The following is a 19,871-nucleotide window of genomic DNA, read 5'->3' as shown; positions in this document are numbered from 1 at the left end:
ATATGTTGCACATGCTATACTTTCATGCTGAACAATTCAAATGGGTTTCATTTCATCTAATCTGTTTGAAGATCTTAGCTGGGTTCTTTTAGTTGTGCTAATGGCTAAGCAATACAAATAGTAGACAAAATTTAAAGAATTATATAAAACATTAACATAACTTTTTCTAAGTGCAATTTATTACAATATTTTTATGTAAAAATGCTGTCATCATGTGATTTTCAATTAAATAACCCCCATGGAATCTACTACAGCGGTCAAACTATATCTGGCACAATTGTTTTGAAAATACCCTCAAGCATGGATATTGAAAGTAAGTGCAACACTGCAATTATTGAGAATTCATAACCATTGCCAGAATTTCCGTTATAGGTATAAATATACGGTTTTTGGGTGAAGCAAGAGTTACATGGGAAGAAACTCAGAATTACGAAAAAGATGGTGAGATAGGGTCACTCAAGGTAGACTTTCATGCCATGGAAACGTTCGTAGATAATAGCATCCTTGTTCGAGGACCTGGACAATTATCAGAGGGAACATATGACTATGCAATTAATATTCTTTTGCTGCACAATTGTCCCTCCTCTTGCGAAGGCAAATTTGGATATATACGTTATACGTTAAGTCTAATTATCGATGAAGGACAAAGTTCAAATAAGAAATTTAAAAAAATTGTAACAGTTTTCCTAGCTAAAGATCTTAACGTAAATCCAGCGTATAAGGTAAGACGGTCCTGAAGAATATTTTTACAAAGACGGGATCAGGTAAATTTCCTTGCTTTATAGGTACCCATTCAAGCCGAAGAAACTACTTCTTTAGGTTGCTGTCTATGTACCAACGAAAAAATCACATATATCCTTCGAATACCCTTTGGGGCTTATGTTGTTGGACAAATTCTTCGATACTCCCTATTGATAGAAAACCAATCTTTGACCGATATAAATGGTTATGTTGTACAATTTAATGAACTGATGATATTCGAAGCTCGCCTACCGCATCGTCGTAAGCAGGAAACTAAATCCATCCTGGTGCATCAAATATACGAGAATAAATGTTTACGTCTTTCAAACAAGGAATTTCGTGGTGAAATAATATTACCCTCACTAATACCAGATACTGATGGTAGTGGAATTATACAAATACAACACTCATTGGATTTTGTATTTGAAACGGATGATAGCAATGTAAATAAGACCATTTCAGTACCCATAGTCATTGGCACAGAAGCCATTAGAGAAAGTTTGATGCCAACTGATGATCGTTTTACATCAACTGAAACACCTATTCCATACATTCCAGGAAATATGAATGAACCTCCTGCCTATGGGGATATCTGTACATAAATGAAGATAGATTGAAATATTTTTTTTATCCGGAAACTTTTTGTATGCATATTTTATCAGCCTTCTTCCAGATATGCGAGCTATATTTATGGCCGCTGACAATACATATACATATATATGGCAGCTCTACACTGGTATAAAAAGTTTCGTTATATTAACGAAATGTGTCATTAAAAGTGAGCCAATGAAACAAATTCGTTAATACAATGAACCTTTTCGTTATTATAACGAATTTTCTGTTAATCAACGTAACGTTTCGTACGTAACGTTTCGAGGCATGCGTACTATTACCAATTATAGCGGAAGTTCGTACTAATGCCTGACACGCTATCGCCATTGATATAAACAATCCAAGCGAGTAAATAAAAAGCCAATATAAAATGAAATAGTAGATCGAATAATTAATAGCAGAGACTACCAAACGGGTGACGAACTTAGGTTCAAAGTTGTTCACGAGTTTATTCCAAGAAATTGGAACTATGAAATTAAATTAAAATTACCACTTTTTATAATTATTCGAAAATTTAAACAAAAAACCAGCAAACCTTTAAGCACATAGCGCCGTGAATCAGTGGTGCCAATTTGGACCACCAACTTTGTGCTTTTCGGCAATTTCATTTAGTGTTTTTTATATAAAGAAAGCTATCGTTCGATATATAGAAACAGGGCATTAAATTCATAATTGAAGTAAGGCATAGACTCCCTTCAAATTTTAAATAACTCGATAATATTTTCATATTCAATGGCGACAAATTTATTTTGTCTTCTGAAAAAATATTTTATCGAACATTTCAAAAGGAAATGAATGAAATTAAAATATTAAAAAAAAAAATATATAAAGCTGTGTACTTCGAATAGTTCATCGTACATTGAATAGATTCATTTTAAGCAGAGGTTCGTAATTTTAAAAACGCTTCAAATCAATACACATTTCAAAAGTTATCTGTCATTGTAATAGGTTTCTTAAGTAATCCATATTCTTATGCAGAAATAGAAGGAAATTATATTGTAATTAATTCCTTCTTTTAAATAAAACAAGAAATAGAATATGTCTCAATACAATTAATTCTTTAATTTATATAAAATATTGATTATAATATAAAAATGCATTCTAACTAAACATATAAAACGCCATACTATTTATAAAATCATTATTGTTATCAGAGAGAAACAAGTATATACGGCCGTAAGTTCGGCCAGGCCGAAGCTTATGTACCCTTCATCATGGATTGCGTAGAAACTTCTTCTAAACACTGCCATCCAGAATCGAATTACTTAAGTTGCGGTAACGCTTGCCGATGGCAAGGTATCTTAAAACCTCCTAACACCATCTTCTAAATTGTATGTAAGTCCATACGTGGTATATATTAAATCAAAAAGGATCGATCCAATACGTATATAATTCAGTTTGACAAAGTAACATAACTCTACAAAGTAGACATAACTCTACTCTACAGAAATAAAATTTTAACAAAATTTTCTATAGAAATCAAATTTTCACAAAATTTTCTATAGAAATAAAAATTTTGACAAAATCTTCTATAGAAAGAAAATTTTGACAAAAATGTCTACAGAAATAAAATTTTAACAAACTTTTCTATAGAAATAAACTTTTGACAAAATTTTCTATAGAAATAAAATCGTGGTAGATTATTTTTGGCTCGAGTGGCAACCATGATTATGAACCGAATAAAATTTGAACAAAATTTTCTATAGAAATAAAATTTTGACAAAATATTCTATAGAAATATAATTCTGACAATGATGAAAATTTTATTATGAACCGAATAAAATTTTAACAAATTTTTCTCTAGAAATAAAATTTTGACAAAATTTTCTATAGAAATTAAATTTTGGTAAATTATTTTTGGCTCTAGTGGCAACCATGATTATGAACTGATATGGACCAATTTTTGTGTGATTGGACCAATTTTGGTATGGTTGTTAGCGACCATATACTAACACCACGTTCCTAATTTGAACCGGATCGGATGAATTTTGCTCCTCCAAGAGGCTCCGGAGGTCAAATCTGGAGAACGTTTTATATGGGGGCTATATATAATTATGGACCGATATGGACCAATTCTGCCACGGTTGTTAAAGATCATATACTAACACCATGTTCCAAATTACAACCGGATTGGATGAAATTTGCTTCTCTTGGAGACTTCGCAAGCCAAATCTGGGGATCGGTTTATATGGGGGCTATATATAGTTATGAACCGATGTGGACCAATTTTTGCATGGTTGTTAGAGACCATATACCAATTTCATGTACCAAATTTCAGGCGGATCGGATGAAATTTGCTTCCCTTTGAGGCTGCGCAACCCAAATCTGGGGATCGGTTTATATGGGCGCTATATATAATTATGGACCGATGTGGACCAATTTTTGCACGGTTGTTAGAGACCATATACCAATACCATGTACCAAATTTCAGCCGGATCCGATGCAATTTACTTCTCTTTGAGGCTTCGCAAGCCAAATCTGGAGATCGGTTTATATGGGGTCTATATATAATTATGAACCGATGTGGACCAATTTGTGCATGGTTGTTAGAGACCATATACCAACATCATGTACCTAATTTCAGCCGGATCGGATGAAATTTACTTCTCTTTGAGGCTTCGCAAGCCAAATCTGGGGATCGGTTTATATGGGGGCTATATATAATTATGGACCGATGTGGACCAATTTTTGCATGATTATTAGAGACCATATACCAACACCATGTACCAAATTTCAGCCGGATCGGATGAAATATGCTTCTCTTAGAGGTTCCACAAGCCAAATCTGGGGATCGGTTTATATGGGGGCTATATATAATTAAGGACCGATATGGACCAATTTTTGCATGGTTGTTAGAGACCATATACCAACATCATGTACCAAATTTCAGCCGGATCGGATGAAATTTTCTTCTCTTTGAGGCTCGGCAAGCAAAATCTGGGGATCGGTTTATATGGGGGCTATATATAATTATGGACCGATGTTTACCTATTTTTGCACGGTTCTTAGAGACCATATACCAACATCATGTACCAAATTTCAGCCGGATCGGATGAAATTTGCTTCTCTTTTAGGCTCCGCAAGCCAAATCTGGGGATCGGTTTATATGGGGGCTATATATAATTATGGACCGATGTGAACCTATTTTTGCACGGTTCTTAGAGACCATATACCAACATCATGTACCAAATTCCAGCCATATCGGATGAAATATGCTTCTGTTAGAGGCTCCACAAGCCAAATCTGAGGGTCCCTTTATATGGGGGCTATACGTAAAAGTGGACCGATATGGACCATTTTCAATACCATCCGACCTACATCGATAGCAACTACTTGTGCCAAGTTTCAAGTCGATAGCTTGTTTCGTTCGGAAGTTAGCGTGATTTCAACAGACGGACGGACGGACATGCTTAGATCGACTCAGAATTTCACCACGACCCAGAATATATATACTTTATGGGGTCTTAGAGCAATATTTCGATGTGTTACAAACGGAATGACAAAGTTAATATACCCCCATCCTATGATGGAGGGTATAAAAATGATATATAATATTCTACGAAGAAAATATTTTTTTGTTACTATTCAATTATATTTAGGTTAGGTTAGGGAATTGGGTGTTAGAAATTATAATATATTTGTAGTGCATTTTTTGCATTCGATAGTTGTCATCACTGACAAGAATGCAACATTCATTATGTCGTCGTCCAATTTCTATATTCTCATTCTATTGTTTTTGGTATTTGCTTAGCCAAACAAGTTGTTGTGAGAGAGTCATTCACAATTAACCAAGGGAAGAGAATATAAGTGAAAGTGATGTCACATTCTCTGCTTTGCTCTTTGATGCATGTACAATTTTGATTTCACAAATGGCCAGTATGTTTCACACTTGCAATGGTGACAGAATTTCAAGACGTTCTATAACACGCTCACGCACCCATTGGAGAGGGAGATCTTAATAACAATGCATGAAAAAAAAGACACACACATATTGCTTTCGAGGAAATGCCATCATAATGTGAATTTCAATTGAATAATCCCAATGGTGTTTACTACAGTGGTCAAACAATATCTGGCAAAATTGTTTTGAAGACAACCTCACACAAGAATATTATGAGTAAGTGTGACACCTAACACGAAGGGCTATTAACCGGCTTCTAAGGAGATATGTGTTTATCCGACAGATATACGTATACGTTTTCTGGGTCAAGCAGAGGTTACGTTATGAAAAAGATGGTGAGGCCCATTCACGCAATGTCAAGTTCCGTGCCAATGATGTGTACATAGATAACAATGTACTTGTTCGTGGAGCTGGACCTTTATCACAGAGGACTTATGAATTTCCTATAAATATTCCTTTGCCGCAAACTTGTCCCTCCTCCTGCGAAGGCAAATATGGATTCATACGTTACGTTTTAAAGCTAACCATCAATGGAGAAATGAGGTTCGATAAGAATTTACTAAAACTTTGACTGTCTTGAGGACAGAAAATCTAAATCTGAATCGAGAATACAAGGTAAGGGAAGGAAATTCAAGAGATCTCGTTTGTCGACATTTAATCATGTAATTCGCATTGCATTGTAGGTACCCATCCAAGCAGAAGAAATTGCTTCTTTAGGTTGCTGGCCATGTGCCAGTGGTAAAATCTCATATACCGTGCGAGTTGCTTTTGGGGCTTATACCTCAGGACAGACACTTCGATATTCTCTATTAATACAAAATCAATCTATGGCCGACATAAACGGCTGGCTACGAAGTGGAGTTCAATGAACAATTAACTTTTGAAGCTCGTCTACCACGTCATAAAAAACGGAAAACTAAGTCAATGCTAGTCCATGAAGCACAGGAGAGTAAATGTTTACGTCTTTCAAATCGAGAATTCCATGGGGAACTAATTCTACCCTCATTATCGCCCGATACCGATGGTAGTGGAATTATACACGTAGAACATTCATTGCATTTTGAATTAGAAGTGGATGGTTGTCATATAAATAAGACAATATCGGTACCAATCGTTATTGGTACGGAACCCATTCGGGAAAGTTTGTTGCTATCGCCGTCAGCTCCTGATGCATTGAATAATCGTTTTCTACCTTTGGCACCACTTTTACAAACGACTACAGAAAATGCAGATGTACCGCCAGCCTATGCAGATTTAAGTAAGCACATTTCTTAGGGATTTTTAAGTTATATCCAATAATTTTGTTTTTTACTTTTAGAACCTCCATCCTTTGAAGAAGCCACACATTATCCACCAGCTTTCAAGGATCCCCAAGAGATAAAGGAAAGTCACGAAATAGGTTTTCGATCTTTGTATCCTCAGAAAAATTAATATTCTAACTGCTTACTACCTCTAGTTGGAATTATTTAAAGGCTCCAAAATAAACTAAAGGGTGATTTGTTAAGAGCTTGATAACTTTAAAAAAAAAAAACGCATAAAATTTGCAAAATCTCATCGGTTCTTTATTTGAAACGTTAGATTGGTCCATGACATTTACTTTTTGAAGATAATTTCATTTAAATGTTGACCGCGGCTGCGTCTTAGGTGGTCCATTCGGAAAGTCCAATTTTGGGCAACTTTTTCGAGCATTTCGGCCGGAATAGCCCGAATTTCTTCGGAAATGTTGTCTTCCAAAGCTGGAATAGTTGCTGGCTTATTTCTGTAGACTTTAGACTTGACGTAGCCCCACAAAAAATAGTCTAAAGGCGTCAAATCGCATGATCTTGGTGGCCAACTTACCGGTCCATTTCTTGAGATGAATTGTTCTCCGAAGTTTTCCCTCAAAATGGCCATAGAATCGCGAGCTGTGTGGCATGTAGCGCCATCTTGTTGAAACCACATGTCAACCAAGTTCAGTTCTTCCATTTTTGGCAACAAAAAGTTTGTTAGCATCGAACGATAGCGATCGCCATTCACCGTAACGTTGCGTCCAACAGCATCTTTGAAAAAATACGGTCCAATGATTCCACCAGCGTACAAACCACACCAAACAGTGCATTTTTCGGGATGCATGGGCAGTTCTTGAACGGCTTCTGGTTGCTCTTCACTCCAAATGCGGCAATTTTGCTTATTTACGTAGCCATTCAACCAGAAATGAGCCTCATCGTAAAGCGCGAAACACATTTCGAACCGAACACTGATTTTGGTAATAAAATTCAATGATTTGCAAGCGTTGCTCGTTAGTAAGTCTATTCATGATGAAATGTCAAAGCATACTGAGCATCTTTCTCTTTGACACCATGTCTGAAATCCCACGTGATCTGTCAAATACTAATGCATGAAAATCCTAACCTCAAAAGAATCACCCTTTACCTCAGTTAGCTTATACAAATAATACAATTTTAGACAAATATTTAAATTAAGATATGAAAAGTACTGTTGTACTTTAAGACAAAATATAAAAAATTAAACTGAAGTAATTAAAATGTTAAGTTTGTTTTTGTTTTAATGGACAAATACATTTTATAAAAATATATCTAAGCATGCACGAACATGGCCAATATTTTTAAGCATATTTACATAATGGTCTCATATATTAAATGAAATTAAGCAAAAATCCAAAACAGTGCTGGAGACTATGGCGCCAACTAAACATGCCATTAGAAGTGAATGTTGGTAGTCAAAGGGTTAAAAACGGCCTATTTTGACTTGTATGGAATTTTACAAATTTTTTATTTACAAATTTAACGTATTTTAATTTAGATTAACTTATATTTCCGATTAATATTTTGGAAAGTCATATTAAACCATTTGTTGCTTCTAGGTTTTATGGGCGATATTTGATAGGAAAATATGTATTCTTGATTTTCTATGTCTACCCACACCCAGAAAAGGAATATGATCACCTCAAACAAGTTTCAAGAGCTTATTGCAATAATGTTGTTTTCTCGCCAAACATAACATGTTTTCCGAAAACAGATACATAATTTCCGAGAAAATAACATGGTTGCGGTAAAAATGTTACATGGTCACCATCCAAAAATTACATTTTGCTGTTGAAACATGTTTGAGGTGATCATATTCCTTCTCTGGGTGCAGTATTCGCTGTTTTTGTGCATCAAGAAATAAATTCTTTGCAAATTCTCTTTTCTGAGGTTGTATTTTTCAAAGTTAAATTTATTGATTATGCTTTTGCGTATCTCAAATCTACAATAACCTGAAAGATACATTTAGCCATTCAGACAATGCTATTATTTAACTCACAACCAAGAAAGATGGTGAGAGTCAAAGAGAACCCATTCATATATGGAGCATTGATGCACAACGTATATAATTCAATGTTGCCAACGCCTGGGTACAAAATAGATTAAAAGTGTAACTATTATTTTAGGAAAATATTGGTGAATTTTTGAAAATTTAGCATAATTTTAGAAAAATTTAACTAAACTCTACTACCAAGGAAAATGTCACTCCGATTTCACACAAAAGTAAATATCTTTCGTCAAATGCAAGAAAATTTATAAGAATTATTTTTTTCAATTGTTAAAGAAAATTACGTAGAACTATTTGGGGGGAGATACGGATTTAGTAAATTTGTATGCTTCATTTGTGTATAATTTTTTTATCTTTTATGGTTAATAAAGTAAAAAGTCAAACAATCATAATAAATGGAATTAAATTGGCTTTAGTGACATATAGGGATCACATTTTTTTAGTGTAAATTACAGTCAAATAGATAACAAAATTTGAACAGATATGTGAAATATTTCGAAAATTTTAGCGATATCATAAAGAATTACTTTGCACGAAATTTAAATAAAATCAACCTATACTTTAGAAGATTACCTTGTGCAAAATTCCAAAAAGGTTGATTTATAAACTATATCTAAATTTAATCATATGTCTTCAATAAAACTTGAGCTTGTTCCAAATTTTGTGAAGATGGACCAATAATTACGGCTTCCATATCGCGAACATCATATATAAAGGGTAAGACGGACGGACACCAAAGACTAGACTGGAACAGGCAGTAATTCTGAGACGATGGATATGGTTTATGTTGTCTTAAACCACATAGATGGTGAACTTTAACCAACTTATAATTTAACATATAAAATTCTACGAAACATTATTAACAAAAAAATTAAATATATACTGCCAATAGTTCGACCAGGCTGTATCTTATATCCCTCCACCATCGATAACGTGCTAGGTTCTGCTAAAGACTGTCGTTCACAGTAGAAACAGTGAGATTTAATAACTCCATAAGCCACGTTCGTTCTTAATCCGTTTATATGGAGGAGTCTTTAAAAATTTGACTTTTAAACGACCGAATCCGTATGAACTTAACGCTGTGAATGCAACATTTGCGATGTTATTGTAAAATATTCCATGTTCTCTCCCTCTTTTTTTTTTTTTTTTGGTGTTTGCTCAGTTGTTTTCGGAGAGACATTTGCTCATTAAACCCATAGACCTTATAATACATAGATGAGCCATGGGTGTCAAACTATGTTTGACAGTTCCGAAGATTAAGAATAAACGAGAAAAATAAGAACACGCTCACAATCTCTTTCGTTTTCCTTTTTGTAGTTTGCCAATTTTACACAAAATTAGAACGTTTATGATGCAACAGAGGATTTCTACCTAAATTAATATATTAAAAGTTCATATTTGACCAAAACCGCGAAAATACGAAATTTAGTTTTGAGCAGCATTGCTCTTTACGAACAACACAAAAGCAAATGCGCGAAAATTAATGTTTGGGACTGACTCTTTACGAAAAAATCAAAACGAAATGTCAGAAAATTAATTTTTGGAACTGATACATTTTTTTTAAGAGAATAGTGGATCATCTATGTATTATAAGGTCTAAGAATAAACCAAATAAACAAGATAATGTCCAAAATTGAGTAAAAATGATATCAGTTCTCTGCTATACTTCACACATATAGCCAATAGGTTTCATACTTGTGCCGGCTTTATATTGCATCGGATAATAAATTATGAAAAAACGACTCTTGCAGTCTATTTTCAAAGAAATGCCATCATCATGTGAATTTCAATTGAATAATGGCATTTACTACAGCCTGTAGAGCGAACAAAATTTCTTAAAACATACATTCTAGATGTCACGAATAAATAAGACCAATATTTTTAGCATAAGTACATAATAATCCAACCTTTAAAAAGGAATTAAAAATAAAATTAGAACTATAATTATTATTTAAAGATGATATCGGAAGTCGAAGGCTAAAAAAACGCTTAAGTTCACTTGTATGGATTTTGAAATTTTTTTATTTACATTTTTAGAAAAATTTGACGTTTAGAATCAGTTCCTCATGCCGCAAATTTTTAAATTTTTAATAATATTTGAACTAGTTCATCTAGTTCATTATTACGACATTGTTGCCCATTAAATTCCTTAAACATTCCTTAAACAAAGAGTATATGTGCTTTATATCATTATGGTTTGGAAAATAGAGATTGAGGAAACAGGAGAGTTGGATGTATATAAGCTATATTTTATTTTAGACCAGTTTATCTCGATTCGATTACTATTTTCGTAAGCTTTATTCTACGATATTTGTAACCATGAAAGCCATATTAACCGCTTCCACTTCATTGGATGATATTTGATTAAAAACAAAATATGAATTCTTATTTTTTTACGTGAATCACTTATAGTATATAACCCAGCATTTGCTGCTTCTGTTCATACAAAAAATATATATTTTTTTGTGCATCATGAAACAAATTCTTTGCTATTCTTTATACACGATTGCATATTATTTTTTGGGAGGTTGTGTTTTTTTAAGTTAATTTGTTGTTTACGATTTTGCGTATCTCAAAACACACAACAACCTGAAAGATACATTTAGCCATTCAGACAACGCTATTATTTAATTCACAGCCAAGAGCATGGTGACAGTCAAAGAGAACCCATACATCTATAGAGCGTTTATAATGTTGTCAACTTTTATCGACGAAAAAATCGCTATACCGAAAATAAATGTAGAATTAATTACAAAAATTAATTGTATCAAGAAGAGTCTCTGTATACAATAAAAAATGGATTAAAAATTACTTTGATAAAAAGAATAAAGGAAATCTCTCAAAATATTTTGGTTTTAATGTGTAGAGCATTTTAAACACCGTACATTTGAAAAGATTTAATATATATTAGAGTAAAATAGATAATAAATCTGAGCCGATATGATCAGAATTTCGAAAATACAAAAGTCCAATAAATTTGATTAATAATAATGAGATTTTGAGAAAGTTGAGCTATAAGTATGTACAAGAATCTATCAAAATGTAATCAAAATAATACCACGTACCAAATTTTGAAAAGATCGGTCAAAAAGTGCGGTTCCATTTCACGAAGAATAGATATATGGACAGAAGGACGGACACAAACGGCTAGATTAACAAAACTATATTTCCAAGACTATGTTAGTATTTTTTCTTAAGAAAATTTCATAATTTGTGGGAACAATCATACTTAAAACTATTTTGAACACAATTTAAGTAAAATTTATACACTTACAAAAAAATTTCGAATTTAGTTAAACTGTGATCTTAATTTGCATTAATTTTTCTGATTTTTAAATCAAGTTATCAACAACTAATTAGAATAAAGAAAATTTTCTTACATTTGGCAAAATAAAAATAAACTCAACAACTCTGCATGAACCTATTATGCTAAAATCGGGAGAAATTTTAGTTGAGAGCACATTATCCCTCGGTACTAATAAACTAAACTTTACATTAGTTTCTGTGTCATTCAGATGGTGAACTTGAACCAAATTAACATCAAACAAATAAAATTATACGAAAACTAACAAAACAAACAAATTTTAACTTAAATTGGATGAGTTTGAATCGACTCAAATTGAAATAAATGAAGGTCAAGAAAATGACTACACACTCAAAAAAAGCGAACGCGGGAGCCACCGTGGTGCAATGGTTAGCATGCCCGCCTTGCATACACAAGGTCGTGGGTTCGATTCCTGCTACAACCGAACACCAAAAAGTTTTTCAGCGGTGGATTATCCCATCTCAGTAATGCTGGTGACATTTCTGAGGGTTTCAAAGCTTCTCTAAGTGGTTTCACTGCAATGTGGAACGCCGTTCGGACTCGGCTATAAAAAGGAGGTCCCTTGTCATTGAGCTTAACATGGAATCGGGCAGCACTCAGTCTTAAGAGAGAAGTTCACCAATGTGGTATCACAATGGACTGAATAGTCTAAGTGAGCCTGATACATCGGGCTGCCACCTAACCTAATCTAACCTAAAAACAAGCGAACCCTATATGTCACTAAATCCAATTTAACTCTATTATAGTTCATGGAATTATTAAGTGTTGGGAAAGCTTTCTTGACTTTAATAATCTTTTTGTGTACGTTAGTTAAACGAACTAAAAAAGGGGGAAAATATATACAAATAAAGCATAAAGACTTACTAAATGCCTGTGTTCACAAAATAGTTTATAATTTCTTAAGATTTGTAAATTTTACCAATAATGCACCTATCTTGAATTTCGTTCCATTTTTCCCTTCATATTAAGAAATTTTCTTTAACAACAAAAAAACAATAATTATGTCTAATAAATTTGCTCGAATTTGTTGAGAAATATTCTCTTTTTTGTGAAATTGTCGTGACATCTACGTTTGCAATACAGTTTAGTTTAAGGTTTTCTAAAACTAACCTAATTTTTCTAAAATTAACCAAAATTTTTCTTCCTGGTGGGGTCACTGTTTTTGAGTTCACTCAACATAATTTAAATAAAGAATTATGTTTTATTTACCATTAAATGTTCTCTTATTAAACAATCTTAATAAAGATTATGTAAATTTAATTGTATTTTCTGTTTAATGACAAAAAGCTTTTTAATACGAAATGTCGTCTTTCTAATACCGTGTAGCGGAAACTGATCAGACTCACTCACTCAACACAATATACATTTGAATAACGCCATATATATTAACAAAATAATGGATTTCTTTTTTGCTAACCTAATTATAATGCATTTCGGAAAAAATAAGATTGGATAAGATCTTCTTGTGAGGATATTTTTAAGTTGCTTTACCCCACAAGTATGTACTTATTTCTCAATAGTTATATTAAATTGTTCACTGCTGAATTCTGAAATAATGAATAATTTGTAATTTCAATAAAAATCCGTATTTTCCGTAATTTGTCATTTCGCTAACAATAAAACGGTTTTAGCTACAATCAAAACTCAGCATTGGCAACACTGAATTTACTTGCCGGCTTTTATAGAGAGCAATAAGTGATGATGTCATATTCGCTCATCCACATCCATTATTCTCTTACCTAAAATGTTTGTTTTGCTGTTTTAGTTGTTCAATCTCTTGGGTTAGTATTTTCTGAGGCAACAAACCGAACACATTAGAAATAGAAAAGCGAATACCACTGAAATAGAAAATTAATTTAAATTGAAGATTAAATGAAATGCCATCAACATGTAAATTTCAATTGAATAGTCCCAATGGAGTTTACTATAGTGGTCAAACTGTCTCGGGAAATGTTATATTGAATACAGAATCGGTAAAAGATATACGAAGTAAGTAAATCTCTGGTACTTGCAAAACAGCAATATTTGACTCTATATATATGTGTGTGTGTGTGTTTTTTTTATAAGACATACGCATTCGTTTCTTGGGTGAATCAAAGGTTAGCTGGTCTGAAACTGAACGCCGTAGAAGATCAGATGGCCATTACCATTCACATACCGTCTATTATCGGGCGAATGAAGTGTATGTGGACAATGCCACACTAGTACGAGGGGCTGGAAAATTACCCAAAGGCACCTATACTTTTTCGTTTAATATATTTTTGCCTTTGGCATGTCCCACATCATGTGAAGGCCGATATGGTCATACCCGATATGCTTTGTGGTTGATTATTGATAGGCCATTACGTTTCGACAATGAATTTAGCAAACCTCTGACGGTATTGAGAACAGCAGATCTTAATTTGAATCCAGCATTTAAGGTAGGAGAGCAATTATGAGAACTTATCTTCTAGTAGAGTGGATTCATTGAATTTCATTTTCAGGTGCCGGTACAAGCTGAAGAGATTGCTTCTTTGGGTTGCTGGCCTTGTTCCAGTGGCAAAATTACTTACATCCTACGTGTGCCCTTTGGGGCCTATGCAGCCGGACAAACCTTACGCTATTCCTTGTTGATACAAAATCAATCAATGTCCGATATCAGTGGCTTTGAAGTGGAGTTCAATGAATTGGTGACATTCACAGCTCATACACCGCGCCATAAGACACGTGAAACAAATACCACATTGGCCCATCAAGTACGGGAGGAACAATGTTTACGCCTCTCAAATCGTCAAATCGATGGAGAGCTAGTACTGCCATCACTTCCACCAGATACTGAGGGAATGGGAATTATACGTGTACAACATACATTGGATTTTGAATTGGAAGTGGATGGTTGTCATACTAATAAGACTATATCAGTGCCTATTTTTATTGGCACAATACCCATCAGGGAAAGTCTAATGAGTGTACCATCTATGAATCTTCCGGAATCGAGCGATAATGGTTATACGAATATTATGCCCACAGCACCACTTTTGCCACAGGCTGACGACAATATGGATAAACCACCATCATATGGAGATTTGCGTAAGTTAATCTGAACAAAAATATCAATATTCAATTGGAGTTTATATTGATTCACTTTTATTTGATTATAGAACCTCCGTCTTTCGAGGAAGCCATGCGCAGTGAATCGCCTTTTAAGGATCCCGATGCAAATGAACATTCTCAAGTCATTGGCTTTAGACCATTGTATCCAGTATATCCTCAGGCGAAACAATAATTTGAATTATAGAACCTCGATTATCGCCACGTATCGAATATATGAATCTAAGCCAAATATTGAAAATCCAATGAACACCAAAATCTACCTCAATAGCATATGCCCTAAGGATTAAGTGAAACGGAATCCTACTGCATTGTTGTATATTTTCTATATTTATGATTTTGTATTTGGAAAATGGAATATAAAGATTTTTCCAATGTATGCTTGTTATGTAACGTACAAAGTAATCTGTCGATACTTTAAATTTTTCGAGATATCCAAAACTCATTTGGACTCCTTAAAGAAAGTCAAGCACTTGAAGACGATGGGAGCCATAAATTGCTAGCGATCAGTCGAAAAAGGCGGGGTTCTTGTCCTCAAATGCTTGCCTCGGATACATAGACACATTTTTTATATAGACTCCTTAATTAAATCTTACCACAAATTTGAAATGGACCTGCACAACCAAAAAAAAAAAAACAAAAACAACAAAACCCCGGTATGGTTGTAAAATTATGAGATCAGAGAAAACAAAGTATCGATCAGAATCCATTTAGATATTTATATGAATCTCTTGATGGAAGGAGATTCTCGCCTCATAACCCGCGCCAGCCTATTCCTACGGGCGAATCAAAAAAAAATATTTTAGGAACCCACACATAAGTTCATCTTAACCCATCAATCCATAAGGGAAACAAAAGGGATTTTTCTTAGAAATTCATGATAAACAAATTTATGGTTTATTTCAAATCATAATAATATTTTCTTATAAGGATAGATAGAAACAAAAATAAAAAAAAGGTAAATTAATGCTTAGATAAATTAATTCTATTATTTCTATGATAGAGAATTTTATTTACTTTTAGATCAATTTTCATGACACAAAAATATGGAAAGAATAGATTAGGATCTAGTCTAATGTTTCAACGATTTCAATTAAGTTTATTATTATTAGTTTTCCGGATACTAGTTTATAGCCCTTAAGAAAAACAAATAATCTATAATTCACTAATACCAAAAATTATGAGAAAAAAGTTAAGGGCTGAGCTAATGTCGTCTCTAGGTATTCGTAGTATTACGACGTCTATTTGAATTCAATTTATATTAATCACAAACCATTTTGCAGATCTTCGAAAAAAAATTAATTCGCGTGAATTTAAAAACAACATTCTAAGGTCCAATCTAATGTCGCTTCTACACAACGTTTACTCAAATATTTTCTTTTTTTTTTTTCTTGGATATTCATTCATACGATTTTTACTTTACTCATTGACTTTTTCTTGGACTAAGGAGGGCAAATGATATTAAAGATATGTAGCAAAACAAAAAATTTAAATAGAATCCACAACTTTAAAAGTAATAAAACATAAAGATGGGCGAAAGCAAAATCAATGGGAATAAGAAAAAAAACAACAACTACAAAAACGTAGTATTCTTTTTTTTCTTATAGTTTTATAGTACTCATCTCCCATTCATAAATCACTTGCTCCCCTTTTCCTCTTCTCCACTATGAATGAGTATAGACATGTGATCAAAATTATCAATGATTCTTTTTGTACTCACCAATCATATATCCAACGAAGAGGCCTCAGCGTTGATGACGATTGTGGCTGTGATTTTGATTATTAGTAAAAATTGAGTATGAATGAAATTGTAGGCAAAGCTGTCACATTCGTGGTAATTTGAATAAGTACACTTTCGCGCGATTAGACATTAGATATAAACCTGGCCAAAGTTAATAAAGAAATGACTTTGTTTTTCTCAAATGATTTTTTTCTTTTCCCATGCTCTAAATTCCATGTGGTTCTTAGTTAAATTTGCAAATTTCTGGCAATATTGTTGTTGTACTTGATTTGGTATATCAGCTTTTCTTTCATCTTAAAAAAATCTATGTAGAGTTTTGCGCCAAATATCACGCGTCGGAAAATTTCGAAGTGCTACATCGACAAATTTTAGCTTGAATTATCCGAAATCGCTAATTCAAAGGTAGTGGCAGTGTGATATGTCTCCAAGCAAGTTATTTGATGGTTGAAGTCGTCATTGGTCTGGGGCAGTAGGGAAAACGCAGCACTGGCCCGCAGACCTTCGAAGGTTGGTGTCTTCCGGATTCTTTCGCAAACCTTTCTCCAACACGTGATGCGATACGATCAAAAGGGAGTCTAATGAAATGGATGTATTTAACACCAAAATTATAAAATTATTTTTGGGCTAAATTCTTACCCCGGAGGATTCCAATAATGATTTTGGGTGAATGGAATTTTTCCACCAATTTAATGAAAAAAATTGTAGTCTCTCAATGCAATAATATTTCTTGGATAGAATTTAATTTTTTTTTTTTTATAATTTTTTACTTTGCCGGAATGTCGGAATTTTTTGTACGCAGAATTTATTATTAAACTGTAGAACTTGCAATTTAATAAAAATTTGGAAAAAAATTGGAATTTTATTTTAAGACTTCAAGACAGAATTTCTGTGCTAAACCACGAGTTATGCGGTTACTGTCTAGTTATAAATGTTACTCTCGATGTGTTCTCTTTGAAGTGTGGCACAAAAAGGAAGTTTAAACTTCGCTCTTCTCCCGACAAAGCTAGGCAAGTCAGAAAAAAATGAATCGATGTTCAAAAGACAATTGAGCCCGATAACACTGTAGGCAGCTATCATATAACTAGAAATAAATTCCGATAAAAAAAAAATGCCTAAATAAGAAGAGCAAAAGTACCTAAATGAAAAGCAATTTTTAGTTGCTATTTTGGTAGAAAGTTGAAGGTATGAGAATATTGTTTTGGGGAAATATTATTGATTTTTCTCTTTTTCTGACTACAAAAAAAAAAATCGTTCATTACAAACTGGATAATATTACACCTTGGTGTCAAATATTAGACTGAAAACAACGATTTTTATAAATATATCAGAATATATACTAGAGCCTCATGTCTTTGGCATGATACGTACCTAAAAGTTTGCCATTCAAATCCTCCAAAATATAATAGTGGGATCCTACTTTCTCCCTAACTTTCGCCTTGACAAAAAGAGGTGCTAATTTACTATTGAATCGTTTTTCAAAGTTACTTTGGACGAAGTTTCGCCTAAGTACTTCTTGTCCAACTTTAAAGCACTGAGGTCTCGCTCTTAAATTATATTGTTTTTGGCTTTGTTCAAAAGACTCTTTGATATGTTTTTGTAAATCCTTTCTTATTAATTGTAGTTTATCATCGCGTGATAATTGACAACTTGGCTCCTCTAAAAGTTTTAAATTTCGCAAAAACTGGTATGATGACCCGTGCGTTATCATATCGAAACCAAATACTGCATGGTAAGGATTGTTTTGGATTGAAGTATGCCAAGAATTTCTTAGAGCGCAATTTATCGCACTGAGTTTTTCATCCCAACCTGTATGTGAACCTTTCAGAAATGCCCTTATGCCTGCGATTATTGACCTGTTTACACGCTCTGAGGCGTTGGATTGGGGTGAATAAAGGGCTGTATATATATGATTTATTCCCAATTTAGTGAAGAATGCATTTAAATCATTCGATTTAAATTGTGACCCATTGTCACTCACTATTATTTCGGGGACACCATAGCAATGAAATATCTGACGTTCCAAGTAGTCTTTGATTGCATTGGATGTAAATTTCCGAAGTGGATGTACCCAATGAAACTTCGTGAGATGGTCAAGAACAATGAGTAAGCCAATATTGCCTGAGCGACTGCGAGGATAAGGACCGAGGATATCGATATATAACCTCTGAAAAGGCCGCTCGGACATTGCAGGTTTTCCCATCTCAGGCTTCATTATAAAATTTGGGGCCTTAGTAGATTTGCAAATTTCACAATCTCGGACAAAATTTCTGACGTCATGGACAATCCCTGGCCAGAAAAAGTGACGCCTGATGAGGTTCAAAGTTTTATGCATACCGCCATGGGCAGCAATATAAGAATTGTGAAATCTCGAAATCAAATCGTTGCGTAAATCGACAGGCACCCAAAGCTTCCAACAAAGCTTTTCATCATCCTCAGTACCATTAAAATGCTCAGTTCTTATATATACAAAACGGTCTATTATTTTAATATCGGGGTATTTTTCTGGACTAGAAAGTAATTTACTTTTCAATCTTTCATATTCCGGGGAATTAAAAGAATCTGAATTGAGATCAATCTCTGGGCCAGAAAACTCAATTGCCGATATTTCATCGTGGTCGATCCTAGATAGGGCATCTGGGACTATATTATCCCTACCTTTGCGATGACTCACGTTAAATTTAAAGGCCTGAAGCTTCAGGGCCCATCGAGCTAACCGTCCACTCAAGTTAGGTTGCCTCATTAGCCAAACCAAACTTGAGTGGTCGGTTATGACCTCGAATTCCTGCAACTCTAGATAACATCTGAACTTTTGAATGGCTTCTACAGCGGCGAGGCATTCCCTCTCTGTAACGCTGTAGTTTCTCTGAGCCGAATTTAGTTTCTTGCTCATAAAAGCTACAGGTCGTTCGATGTTATCTGAGTCCAGCTGAACCAATACGGCGCCGATTCCGTAATCGCTCGCATCACAATGTACGAAAAATTTTTTACTGAAATCGGGGTTAATTAAAATTGGCGAAGAGCTAAGAAGAGATTTAATTTTTTCAAATGCGATCTGGGCCCCTGGTGTCCAAGAAAATTTCTTTTTCGTCGACAACAATTCGGTTATCGGAAAAACTACTGTTGAGAAATTTTCAATAAATCTCCGATAC

At 33.8% G+C, this 19,871-nt stretch overlaps 3 protein-coding genes across 3 annotated transcripts; all 3 read left to right on the top strand.

The window, feature by feature from the left end:
* Positions 1-76: 76 nt before the first annotated feature.
* On the top strand, positions 77-2,389 carry LOC142237173 (arrestin domain-containing protein 3-like). Its single transcript, XM_075308540.1, has 3 exons — positions 77-313; positions 373-722; positions 786-2,389. The coding sequence occupies exons 1-3, from the start codon at positions 202-204 to the stop codon at positions 1,341-1,343; spliced, it is 1,020 nt and encodes a 339-aa protein (XP_075164655.1). The 5' UTR covers positions 77-201; the 3' UTR covers positions 1,344-2,389.
* A 2,729-nt stretch (positions 2,390-5,118) lies between these two features.
* Positions 5,119-6,798, top strand: LOC142237167 (uncharacterized). Its single transcript, XM_075308529.1, has 4 exons — positions 5,119-5,470; positions 5,538-5,869; positions 5,938-6,512; positions 6,573-6,798. Exons 3-4 carry the CDS (start codon positions 6,179-6,181, stop codon positions 6,683-6,685), a joined length of 447 nt encoding a protein of 148 aa, XP_075164644.1. The 5' UTR covers positions 5,119-5,470; positions 5,538-5,869; positions 5,938-6,178; the 3' UTR covers positions 6,686-6,798.
* A 6,870-nt stretch (positions 6,799-13,668) lies between these two features.
* Positions 13,669-15,386, top strand: LOC142220084 (arrestin domain-containing protein 17-like). Its single transcript, XM_075289009.1, has 4 exons — positions 13,669-13,880; positions 13,959-14,311; positions 14,375-14,960; positions 15,032-15,386. Exons 1-4 carry the CDS (start codon positions 13,769-13,771, stop codon positions 15,154-15,156), a joined length of 1,176 nt encoding a protein of 391 aa, XP_075145124.1. The 5' UTR covers positions 13,669-13,768; the 3' UTR covers positions 15,157-15,386.
* Positions 15,387-19,871: the final 4,485 nt, after the last annotated feature.

Source organism: Haematobia irritans, chromosome 1 (assembly GCF_050003625.1).
Source record: "Haematobia irritans isolate KBUSLIRL chromosome 1, ASM5000362v1, whole genome shotgun sequence".
NCBI classification, from domain to species: domain Eukaryota; kingdom Metazoa; phylum Arthropoda; class Insecta; order Diptera; family Muscidae; genus Haematobia; species Haematobia irritans.
The sequence above is the reverse complement of the archived record's forward strand: the minus strand, read 5'-3'. Positions and strand labels throughout refer to the sequence as shown.

Excerpts from the sequence above, each read along its gene's own strand:
- LOC142237173 (XM_075308540.1), top strand. The coding sequence starts at position 202 with ATGCTGTCATCATGTGATTTTCAATTAAATAACCCCCATGGAATCTAC. Across the intron at positions 314-372 it reads CTCAAGCATGGATATTGAAA|GTATAAATATACGGTTTTTG; the intron begins GTAAGTGCAACA and ends TTTCCGTTATAG. Across the intron at positions 723-785 it reads ACGTAAATCCAGCGTATAAG|GTACCCATTCAAGCCGAAGA; the intron begins GTAAGACGGTCC and ends CTTGCTTTATAG.
- LOC142237167 (XM_075308529.1), top strand. The coding sequence starts at position 6,179 with ATGCTAGTCCATGAAGCACAGGAGAGTAAATGTTTACGTCTTTCAAAT. Across the intron at positions 6,513-6,572 it reads GCCAGCCTATGCAGATTTAA|AACCTCCATCCTTTGAAGAA; the intron begins GTAAGCACATTT and ends TTTTACTTTTAG.
- LOC142220084 (XM_075289009.1), top strand. The coding sequence starts at position 13,769 with ATGCCATCAACATGTAAATTTCAATTGAATAGTCCCAATGGAGTTTAC. Across the intron at positions 13,881-13,958 it reads ATCGGTAAAAGATATACGAA|ACATACGCATTCGTTTCTTG; the intron begins GTAAGTAAATCT and ends TTTTTTTATAAG. Across the intron at positions 14,312-14,374 it reads ATTTGAATCCAGCATTTAAG|GTGCCGGTACAAGCTGAAGA; the intron begins GTAGGAGAGCAA and ends TTTCATTTTCAG.